Source organism: Centroberyx gerrardi, chromosome 15 (assembly GCF_048128805.1).
Source record: "Centroberyx gerrardi isolate f3 chromosome 15, fCenGer3.hap1.cur.20231027, whole genome shotgun sequence".
Lineage (NCBI taxonomy): Eukaryota > Metazoa > Chordata > Actinopteri > Beryciformes > Berycidae > Centroberyx > Centroberyx gerrardi.
Window position 1 is genome coordinate 27894092 of NC_136011.1, and position 12200 is coordinate 27906291.

General features: G+C 42.7%; 1 protein-coding gene across 1 annotated transcript in view; it reads right to left on the reverse strand.

Moving 5' to 3' along the window:
- LOC139914645 (kinesin-like protein KIF20B) overlaps positions 1-12200 on the reverse strand; it is an 86827-nt gene that overhangs the window by 57866 nt on the left and 16761 nt on the right. The window contains exons 17-23 of the mRNA XM_078288646.1: positions 11389-11628; positions 10342-10461; positions 8465-8585; positions 7107-7360; positions 5796-6230; positions 4058-5322; positions 341-479 (exon numbers count right to left, since the gene is read on the reverse strand). Of these exons, the coding sequence (XP_078144772.1) occupies positions 341-479; positions 4058-5322; positions 5796-6230; positions 7107-7360; positions 8465-8585; positions 10342-10461; positions 11389-11628 (2574 nt within the window). The remainder of the gene's footprint in view (positions 1-340; positions 480-4057; positions 5323-5795; positions 6231-7106; positions 7361-8464; positions 8586-10341; positions 10462-11388; positions 11629-12200) is intronic.

Sequence of the window (12200 nt, forward strand, 5' to 3'; positions counted from 1 at the left end):
CCAAACGGGGGTGCATTACGTAGAATTTGCCCTAGATACCAAATCAACCAGCTGCTACACAGTACTACCTGAGTCTACTACTTTAAAATGCTGCCCATGATGAAGAAATAATCAGTGATAATGATAATAAATAATTTATTAACGCAAAAGGTACAATCGGCTACAGTAAGTACTGCTGGTTTTTACCACCCACATTCAGAAACCATACTGCAACCCCCAAAAGTAAACTAACAATAGAGCAATGAAATCTTATCACTTGAATGCTTATGGAGGGGAGGTTTCACTCGTGTCTTAAAAGGAAGATAGGACTTGAATAATTAGGAAGCGGCAGTGTTTGTACCTCCTTCTGGACCTGCTGTATCTGTTTCTTGGAGTCGACGAGTTTCTCTCTGAGGTCTGAAGTGTCGTCTTCTTTCCTCTGAAGGTCGAGGCTAATGCTCTTGACTTTGTCTGAGTCCTGCTTGGCGCTTTCCTTTAGCCTGGGCGAGGGAGACACAGGAAGATAATACTGAACTGCTAGTATTTCAGGATGACAGGATAATACACTCCGGCACAGAAAAAGTGCTTTTCAGATTGTTTAATAGAGTTTTCTCTGGCGCTCACCACGGCACTGGGAGAGGGACACAGGGGAAGGTGATACAGAACAACTTTATTTCACAATGACAGGATGCTATATTCTAGTATAGAATGATTGTTTTCTGAGTGTTAAAATAGACCACATCTTCTCTGGCACGGTGTTTCAGCATGGGAGAGAGACACGGTGGTACATAGTACAGAAAGACTGCTTTCCAGTGTTTAATCGTTTTCTCTGGAACTCACCACGGGACTGGGAGAGCAAAACAAGCAAGATAATATAGAACAACTGTATTTCAGAATTACAGGATAAAATCTAATGTAGAAAGGCTGCTTTCTGATGGTTAAATAGACAGAGAAAAGGCAATATAGGGAATATAGAGCTGGATTACATTGGATACTTCCACCAAAAGATGAAATTTCATTTCAATGTCACCCCTCTGCAAATGTGCAAATGGTGTGTGGATTTGAAAAGTTAAAAGAAGAAGAAGAAGAAGGAGGATTGGTATAGGCCGAGCGTCAGCCTGGCCCTTGACAGCAGTTGGAGTCAAACAGCTGAAAACATTAAAACAAGCAGTGTCAAGCAGTCCAGCAGGTCTTCAAGTGGATCCCAGTTCACCTAAACTGGTTGACACACTGGTGCCAGCAACCAAATATGGAACTATTTCACTTGCAGAGCCGACAAAGACAAACACCCAAATGACACCAAAGCCCCTGTCCAAATCAAGTGACGCTTGATATTTTGGACGGGGTTTTTTTCTCTCGCTCCATTCCGTCTGTCTGTCTGTTAGCAGGACAACTCCAAAAGTTCGTAACAGATTTGCATGAAACTCTGTGGAAAGTTTGGTCATGGGGCAAAGAAGAACAGACTAACTTTCAGCACCAATTGGCCAAAGGTGGGTGTGGCGGTGGGCGTGGCTTCTCATAAAAATGCATGTAACTTCGTAATGGATTCACACACAACACCATAAAACTTTATGGAAACTGCTGCCCAAGTCCTTGTGCATGTACCATCTGAAACTGCTGGTTTAGAAATGCTGCTCGTTTGAAAATTTAAAAAGTTGAAGTTTAATCAACTTTCTTTGCAAAATATAGCGTACAGTACAGTACAGTACATTTTTAGGTTTAAACTTGGGTATTGGTATCGCCAAAATTCTGGTATTGTCACAACACTGACTGATAGAGCTGCACTATTAAGGCTAAAATAATCATCTTGATTGTTTTGGTATATATTGTGATCAACATCTTGACTATTTTCATCTACACTGAACGTTCCACCTGAAATGAAATACTTTAATGGTGCCAATATCCTAGTTATTTATTGTGAACACTAAAATAGCAATATGTGATTACCCACAATTAATTGTGCACCTCTAAGTACAGAATGACTGCTTGCCAGATTGTTAAACCGAGTTCTCTCTGGTACACAGCACAGGACTGGGAAGGACACAAGGGAAGATAAGAACAACTGTATTTCACAATGACAGCATGACACATCCTCAGACAGAAAGACTGCTCTCTCACTTGCTGAGTGTTGGCTGGCACACTCTTCCCGTATGGGAGGAGGACAAGGAAATACAGAACTGTATCTCACAATGACAGTATAACATATTCTAGTATTAAAAAAAAGCTTTCTAAAGTATTTCAGATTATATTTCAGATTGTTTAATGGAGTCTTGCCTGACACTCAACTCACTCAAAAGGCAATAGATGAAATATGTGATTTAGGGAACACAAAAAAGCAGGATAAAAGCAGGAAAATAGTAATCTATCATTAAAAATGAGTGGCGTTATATGTCCCAAAAAGTAATGATATCCTGAAAAAAGCTGGGGGGAAAAAAAATGCATGCAATACATAATATGTTCTAATAAAGAAAGACTTCGATCTCGGGGATTAAGAAACAGGACAACATAGTTTGCCTGGTTTTCTCCTTCAGTCTGGGGGAAAAAAGGGCTAAAACAAAGTAATGCTGATCCCTAGTGTCCCACTGATGAAAGTGTTCACCTGCTTCTTACTGTTTTCAGATAAACTACTCTCATGTGGGGCTGACAGAGCTGCCAACAACATTAATCCTAAATTAATTCGGCAAGGGCGCCCCACTGCTAGAAAAAACACAAAAATAGTGAAAATTAATTATCTGCCTTTAATATTGAAGACAAATAAACTGGATCTGGGAATAAGACCAGAGTCCCACAACCAAGATTCCTTCCAACCGCACTGCTGCAAAACAATTTAGGGGAGTGTTTCCACTGGCAACGGCAAACCCCAGCCTCTTCCCTTTACTTTGTCCATTTATCTGATGTGCTTATCCAGAGAAACTTACAATGAGTGCAACAGTCGAAAAAGCATCAATTCTTAGCTCATCACCATTACAAGCAACCGATATTAAGGAGTGTAAGGGTCGAAGCCGCATCAGCCGCAAAATAAATTTGCAGGACATGAAACTAACTTTTTACCACATCGTGACTAGAGCTGCAACGATTAATCTATTAATCGATTAGTTGTCAACTATTAAATTAATCGCCAACTATTTTGATAATCGATTAATCGGTTTGAGTACTTTTTTTAAGAAAAATAAGTCAAAATTCTCTGATTCCAGCTTCTTAAATGTGAATATTTTCTGGTTTCTTTACTCCTCTGTGACAGTAAACTGAATATCTTTGGGTTGTGGACAAAAAAAGACGTTTGAGGACGTCATCTTGGGCTTTGGGAAACACTGATCGACATTTTTCACCATTTTCTGACATTTTATAGACCAAACAACTAATCGATTAATCGAGAAAATAATCGACAGATTAATCGACAGCCCTAATCGTGACTGCCACAGCGCTGTGGTCTTCAAGAGGAAAACTCAGGTCAGTCAGTCAGGCTGAGGCACTTCACTCCTCTATACCACAGTGCTATCAAACAGTGTCCAATGAATCTTAACACCAATAACTAAATGAAAAACATTAAAAGAAATAGGTCTATTATTTTGTAAACTCCCATAGTCCGCTTCTCATATGTAAATAAACCCACATGACGTCACTCACCACAAGAAATGTAGGCCTACGTCATCTATGAGTTTGCATGGAGTGTATGGCGATACATATAACTAAATCTTTTTTATGATTCTACGACAACACGTACCGTCACACTTTATAATAAAACCACATTGTCACATCAGCAGTGCGTCTATGTATGAGACGGCTTTGCCCATCACAATTTCACAAGCTCTCCATCCAAATTATATTATTTGCACATTGTAATTACATTTTTAAATTGTTGCTTACATTCTAGCAAGCCAATGCCATCGCTACAAAAGATTTTTGGCTCAGAAATAAACATAATTCTGCATAGTGAGACTTTGTTGTATTGTTGTATTGAATCGAGAACGTGGCTAGTGGCTAGAGAAGACAAAATTACCAGCCACAGCCAAACTTATGAGAATTTGGCTGGTTGTAATTTCCCACCCTGTTCCCCGTAACAGAACTGAAGGTTTACCTGCTGATCTCCTGCGCTCTCTTCTCCAGCTCAGCGTCCTTCTGAGCGATGGCCTCCTCCGCCACCGCCAGCAGCTCCCTGCGCCTCTCCACCTCCCTCCGCCGGGCCTCCTGCACCGCCTGGCTCTCCTCCTCCTCCCGCCGCTCCCGTGCCTCTCTCAGACTCTTCTGCAGGGACGCCACCCGCGCCTCCTTTTCCGCTAGCTTTTTCTGCAGCTCCGCCTCTTTCTCTGCAGATGTTTGCTCTTTCTCTTCTAGTTTCCTCTCCATCAGTTCGTCCTTCTCTTTCAGCAATCTCTCCGTCTCTGCCATTCTACCGGCCAGTGAAGAAGCTAGCTGGCTGCTAGCCGCCTCAGTGTCCACCTCAGTTTCACCTGGACACTCCTCCTCCTCTTCCTCCATGTTGGCGATCTTTGCCCTCAGGGATGCAACCTCAGCCTGGAGGTCAGAGTTCAACTTCTTGAGATCGTCCTCGGCAGCAGAGTTGGAGGTATCATTGATCTCACCCCGAGCTTTGCATCTAGCATCCTCCAGTTCGGCCCTGAGCTGCTCTGAGGTCTGCTCTTGCTGGTGGAGCTTCTGTTTGAAATGATCTAGCTCCTGGTCCAAGGTTGCTTGTTGCTCGCTGAACTTGTGTTTGAACTCCTCCAGCTGCTGTTGTGATGTCGCCTCCTGTTCTCTCAGCTTCTGTCTGAGCTCCTCTACCTGCTTATCTGAGGTCTGCGTCTGTTCCTCCAGTTTTGATCTCAGCTGTTGCACTTCTTGTTCGGAAACTTGTTCCTGCCGTTCAAGCTTTCCTCTGAGCTCATCCAGTGGTTGTTGCAAAGTTACGTCTTGTTCCTGAAGTGTCTTCCTCAGCTCTTCGAGTTGCTGCTTTGAGGCCAGCTCTTGGTGGTTCAGCTTCTCAGTGAGCTGTTCAAGCTGCTGGTCTGAGGTCAGCTGTTTGTGGGCTATCTGTTCTTTTGCCTGTGCCAGCTCATGCTCCAGCTCCAGTGTCTGCCTCTGCTTCCTCTCATTCTCCTCCTTTTCCTCGGCCAGACCCTTTCTGAGCTCAGACAGCTCCTCTTTCAGCCCATCACTCTCCCTCTCAAGTCCAGCTGATGCTGCAGACGTCTCCAGTTCCTGTTTGAGGCTGTGAACTTCCTGGGTCAGGGAGAGGATCTGGGCAGTTTTCTCCTGGATCTCCTTGGTGTGTTTGTCCAGTTGGGCCTGGGCAGCCTGGAGGTCGACTGAGGCTCGCTCGGCTCTTGCTGTCTGGTTGGTCACCTATGGAAATAAAATGCAATTCTCTTTCACTCTTATGCAGATAATACAAAACTGTACATAGCAATAAAACCTGCTAATGTAACTCAAATAACCATGATTGCTGAATCTTAGATACCAACAGATGCATGATAAACAACTTCCTTATAGACAAAACTGAAAAAAACTCAGACCTTTCTCAATCAGGGTGACTACAGGTTTCTGGAAGTGAGACTTTTTAAGACCTTTTTAATGCCAATAGATATCACATTTAACATGAATTTCACCCCAACACAAGCCAGAAGACTAAAAAATAAATACATTAAAAAAAACTGTATCAGAGTATACATCTGCCTAACAAAGGAGATTTCTCATCAGAAAAATGTAAACCAAGAAAGACAAAACAATTTTAAGACCTAGATTTTATCCATATGCGCAGTCACCCCCGTTCTGTTTTGTGGTGAATTTGACCAAAAGGATTAAATGATATGGCCCACCTCTCTCTCGGTGGCCTCCAGTTTGCCAGTCAGCTCTCTGGCTTCCTCTCGGAGCGTGTCAGCCTCCTGTATCCTTGTCGCTCTCTCCTCAACCAGCCTGCTGATCTCCTCCCTCTCCGCCTGTAGAGCATACTGTGCCTCCTCCTTGCCTCTCTTCTCCTCCCCCAGAGAGGCAAGTGTCTCCTTTCTGCTTTGCTTCTCCTCTGCGAGAGCTGCCATGGCCTCCTCCTTGGCTCTTCTCTCTTCTTCGACGGATGCTAGCACCTCCTCTTTGCTTCGCTTCTGCTCCCCTAGTGCGGCGATAGCCTCCTCCCTGGCTTTCCTCTCCTCCTCCAAGGAGGCCAATGCTTCCTCTTTTCCCATAGTCTGGTACTCCAAAGCTGCCAGGGCATCTTCTCTGGCTCTCTTCTCCTTCTCAAGAGCAGCCAACGCCTCCTAGTTCATAGGTGTACCAATTAACTTTTACAATCATCAGCAAAGATCCTAAAAGAGCAAAGATCCTAAAAGGATATCACACACAAGCAAGTGTTGAAACAAGCGATCACACATAAGCACATCACTCAAGTGTGCACATGCAGATTTCTGATTTGAGTCAGATTTCATGAGGCCAAATTTTTACTTTTATGTTTTCTTAACTATGCTCTATTACGATGGGGACTATATCCAATTTTCCACCTGACTTCTAGTGACCAGTTAAATGAATAAATGTGTGCCCATCTATTTCTCCATCTCATGAGCCGTAAGGTCCAAGAAAGCTGTTATTGGGGCTGTTCCTACATCCAGTCCATCCAAAGTGACGTCCTAATGCCAGGGCCAACTCAAAGTGTGTATAATATGGGATTCAATTAATTTCATTTAATCCCATATCATTTGTTTGAACCTAAAGCCTAATTTACAGTTCCTCTCTCAACACAAATTAAAATATAGTATATACGAAGCTCAGTGACCTAGATAATGAGTCAGCACTGGACAGCCATGTTTGGCCCTGAGGGGACATCAAGCTAATAATATGTGGCCTGGTGACAGCCAAGAGGTTAGAGAGGCGGGCGGTGACCGAATGTCTGTGACCGGAGAAAGAGAGGTGGAAACAGTCTACCTCTGTTGAGGTACCCTTGAGCAAGGCATTTAACCCCCAACTGCTCATTGGAGAACAGTATGGGTTACTGTTGGAAAAGAGTGCGCAGTCACTTTTCCCTGGATAAATAAATGTTAGAAAACGAATGTAGTAAGAGTGGAGACCAGGCTAATTAGTATGCCCCAGCTGGCCCTGCAGTGGAAACTGGTCCCACTAAGCATGAGTCATCTGCCTACCTGGTGACCTCGCTGCTGCTGCTCCTCCTTCAGGGCATTTGGCGCTTCCCCCATGGTCACTTCCTGGAGCTGGTCCTCCTCGCGCGGACTCCTCTCCTCCCGCGGCGAGCGGCTGTCCTGGGAGGCCAGCTCTACCGCCCTCTGCAGGTCCACCACCCTCCGCTCCAGCCGGGCCACCTCAGACGACCTCTCCTGGAGCTGAACGCAACGCCTCGTCCGCTCCTCTTCTCCTTCACCAGCTTCACCAGGGAAGTCTGGCACAGGAAGTGAGGAAATATGACAGGAGGTGAAAGGTCAGAGGTGAATTTTGACACATGGTAAGGAACTGTCAATTTATAACTCATATAGTGTATGTGAAACAGCAATAGGTGGCTAAATGTACAGTTTCATGGTCCGTTCCAAAAGTCTCTTAACTAGACTTGCACTGCTGCCTCCATTAAGTCTCACCAGAACAGAATTAACACAAAACTACAGAACTGTCATATTACACAAAAAAAACAAACGCACAGAAATACACTAAACACCTGAAAGCCCTCTCGACATTTCAGCAACAAGGTGCACAATCACAGAAAAGCAAAAACAAACAGATACTGATATATATCCACATGCATGATATAATCTTGGTGTAAGCATCTTATAATACAGTATGCAGGTGGTGATGACTGCGCCTTTCAACTGATAAGACTATTAGATAACTTCCAGAACAGTGTATATGGTAGGCAGCAAGCACATTTTGAAAAAGGCAGTGATCTTTGACACACTGTTGATCAAATCGGCTCTTAAACCTGTCAAACAGGTCAGCTTTACTCATATCTAGTCATCAACTGCAGGAAGATTTTACTTGACACAATCAAAATCCCTGACAAATATGAGAATCTCGCTACTGTACATGTGTCAAAATGTCAGACCAAAAAACAAAAACAAGTCATCTTTATTTACATAAAATAGCAATAACATAGAATAAACTTTACAAGATTTTAATTTCTTGACTGGATTGGAAGACCTCTGTTGTTGTTCGATATGAAGTATGCTGGTAGTGCCTGGGGAATAGGCCACATCACCCTTAAGCTGATATCACAAGTGAAATTACACCGTAGCAATGTGTATTGGGGCTGAACAATGTTTTTCCATACGTATACAGAAACCTTTCTACATTGTTACATGCAAATTCAGATCAAACTCTTTTTCTAAACTTTTCCACAGCGGCGTAGGAGACATGTAAACGGTCGTCTGGTTCGCCAGGCGTCACTTCCTGAGAGCCGACAGTCTCCTTCTGGTTTGGAGATAAACTCGGTGGCGGGCGGGTTGCTTCTTCTCTCTGCTCGGTCTGTTTCCTGTGTTCACAGCCAATCCCGTACCTTTCTTTAGCGGGGGCTGTCCCTCCAGGTCCGGCTGGGCGTCGCCCTGCCGCTTGCGGGCCTCGGTACGGGAGCTGCTGGGCCTTTCTGCTTCTCTGCTCAAGGAGCAGCTGCAGTTGGTCTTCAGGCGGAGAATCTCCTGCCGGATGGAGTCTAGAGTTTCCTTCTACACACACACACACACACACACACACACACACACACACACACACACACACACACACACACACACACACACACACACACACACACACACACACACACACACACACACACACACACACACAAAATGAGTAACCAATGAGCAATTTGTTCATATTTAACAAAAAGCAATGGTAGGCATGTAAATTGTTGCCATCAATGGAATTTATAATTATTCTAAATGATGCAGCAAGAGTCTTGACTAGGACAAGAAAAAGTGAACATATTACACTTTCTCTTAGAAAGCTTCAGAGCCGGCTTTAAAGGATAAGGCTGGTGTTTTTTAATGCATTGCTTACCATCAACAAATCCTATGAAAATAACAAAATCAGCAATGATTTTGTTTTGCCAACAAATCTCGTCCATGTAGCCGGTGCCCAATGCAGCCTCATGTCCCAGCAGCCATAGAACTCCATTGTATTAAAAAAAACGGTTAAAAACACGTCAAAGAGCCATGCCGTTGCTCTGGGCAACATATTTCATCATCACGATGCACCGGGCCAGCCGACTTTTTCCTAAAACAACTTAATAAGCCGACCGTAAACACGTTTGCGATCTCAGGAAAGTAGTTCCGTAGCACCGAAAATAGTCCCCGGCGTAATGAAGAATTTGTTCCCATTTGAATTTGATTTGGTAATAACTACAACAGCCTGACTTTTTGTGGTAACAGTTAGCGATTTTAAAAATGTAAACTATGTCTTTGTGAGCTGTATTTAAAGGTTTTTAGCTTATAATTGGAGCCAATGACTTCTGGGTTGAAGGCTAAAAACGGTACGTGGGAAGTCAGAGAGTAACGGGAGTAGAGCAAACACATTGTTGATTTTGTTATTTTCATAGGATTTGTTGAGGGTAAGCAATGCATTAAAAAACACCAGCCTTATCCTTTAAGATTCTGCTGCTTGTCCACAAAGCTCTAAATGATCTGGCCCCATAATACATTTCCAAGTGGCTTAGATATGATCCAACTAGATCTCTCAAGACTTCTGGCACCGGCCTCCTAGTTGTTCCAAGGATTAAATCGAAAAGCTGGGGAAGCCAATTTTAGTTCCACTAGCTATATTACAGTTTTTTTCTTGTTTTTATGGCAGGTTTGCACTGCTTTTATTGTTTTTATGTAAAGCACATCAAGTTTCCCTGTGTATCATGTGCTATACGAGTAAAATTTGATGGAACAAGGGTGATGCGGTCAATTTATACCAAAATGTCACACCTTCTTCAAATCAGCCTCTGGTCTACAAGGGCACAATATCACCAGTGGCCACCAGGAGAATGTCGGTACATTTTGGTGCTGGCTGCTACATTTGTGCGTTAAAAATTTGTTTGGAATTATTTGTTTGGCTGGTGAAACAGTAAAAGTGGACAGTGATTGAAAATATTTCCTGTCCTGCCTGCAACAAAAATGGCTTTGTTGTTGAGACTTCTTCTGTGAGAAACTAATCCATAGTTTATCACTGAAAACAACTGAAGAGATGCATTGTAAAAGGATATATCCACCCTTTTTAAAAAGTTGATGTCTACCTATGCGAGTTGAAAATATATATCATATGTGAACAAATTTGCGTTTCATTTATCCCCTAATTTTCCATTACTTTTTCCTGGTCCAGAAAACACTTCCATGACTTCCCCAGGTTTCCCATGACCAAGGGAACCCTGCCTTTAGTACCAAACGTTCTTACATCTTTGGTGGCATCTTCAACCTGCCCGTCCATGGTGGTCTGGAGTTTGGAGATCATCTCATCCTTCTCACTACAGATCTCCATCAGCTCAGACAACTTCAGCTCCAGAGACTCCAGAGTCTACAAGAGAAAGATACACTTAGGAGCAGAAGCACTGGGATAGCGAGTTCTAACTCTCTTCTCTTTGTACCTCATGTCAACAGATATATTGGAGGCAAAAGACCCTTTTTTGTTGCTTGATACATGCAGAATTTATGTGACCACCAAAATTTGGTGTAGATTCACTTATGTTGTTGAAGGGTTTGGCTTGTACATGGAAAAGAAGCTCTATACAAGCAGAAAATACAGCCAAAGCACTGGAGCATTGAGCTACAACTGCTCTTACAGCTCTATAGACTCACATCAATAGATGCATATACTCACTTTCAGGTGAAAACCTTGTAACTCAAATTTTTTTGATTTTCAAGTTTCTCTCTGCGTTGAGAAAGTTCTACAACGCTTGGGTTTATGAAACGTTTTCAAAACCAATTAAACTTAAAAATGCATGGTTGTCAAGTTAAAACATTTTGAAGGTGAGGTTTTCACCTCACAACAGTGATAACAGCAAAAGAGTAAGATTTGATCGGTGATTTCTTCAACCTGCATTCAAGTATTATACAACAAAGTCACTTACCAAATTGCAAATGAGCACAAGTAGCACATCAGATAAACATTAAGTGAATCAAATGCATTTTAGTGATTCATAATTAAAGAAGTCAGTATCTTTTACCTTTTGGGTCTTTGTAAGCTCCTTGTTGGATTGATACGCTTGGTTGGTAACGTTATCCAGTTCTGAAAACATAATAGTTTTTTATTTATTAACTTATTTATTATTTACACAATGATGAATAACAGATGTAACGTGATAAAAAATAAATAACTGCTTTATATTTTGCTCCTCTCGTATGGTAATTTGGCTTAATGACACATTTCTAAGCCACTGATAGATACGTGTGACTTGGGATTTTGTGGAAGTGTACTGTGGTATTAAAGGAAGAGAACCACCACTCTGTTTTTACCGGTGTTTTTGTGAACGAGCTGCTCTTGGATTTTCCTCAGCTGCTCGCTCAGCGCCGACACCTTGTTGTCCAGATCCTCCAGAGTCTCAGCTCTGCCCGCCTGGTCCCCCGGCCAGCTTGAACCCAGGCAGGAGTGGGCGGCCTCGGCAGCGTTCTTTATGCCTGCCAGGTCGCTGGACATGGAGTCTATCATGCCGTCCATCATGCCGTCCATGTCCAGGGATTTGTCCTGCAGGACAGAGCAAACATCAGGAGAAGAATGGCCAAGGTGTCACCCCTGTTCGGCTGCATTTTACATCCATACAGATATTTTTAATAGTGTGTAAACAGTTCACGGGTGAGCCATGCTGGCTGCTACAGCTTCTTTGATGCTATAATTGATAATGTAATGCTTCCACGGTTGTTTAGTTGTAGTCCGCACACCATTTCAAATACATTTTGCCACCAGTGGGGGAAACAAAGCACCCGTATTTCAGCTTTAAAAACAAAAACTAAAATACAAACTTGCACAAATACACATACTTTTCAATGCCTAACTGCAGCTGGAAGCAGGCTAAGGCCAGGATCACACTTAATCTGTAATGCAGTTTTATTTCTGAAACCTGGGTGTGTTGATATGAACTATGAACTAAGGATCTTGTCACTCAAATGTATCGAGGTGAATCTGATCACACTTGGTTCTTGATTGTAGTATTTCAACAATTTTTCACTGACACTTTGATTTAGTAATTAAATGTTTTCATCATGAGAACTAATAAATAGAATATAACTAGAACAAATCCACCGCATGAAACACCTGCA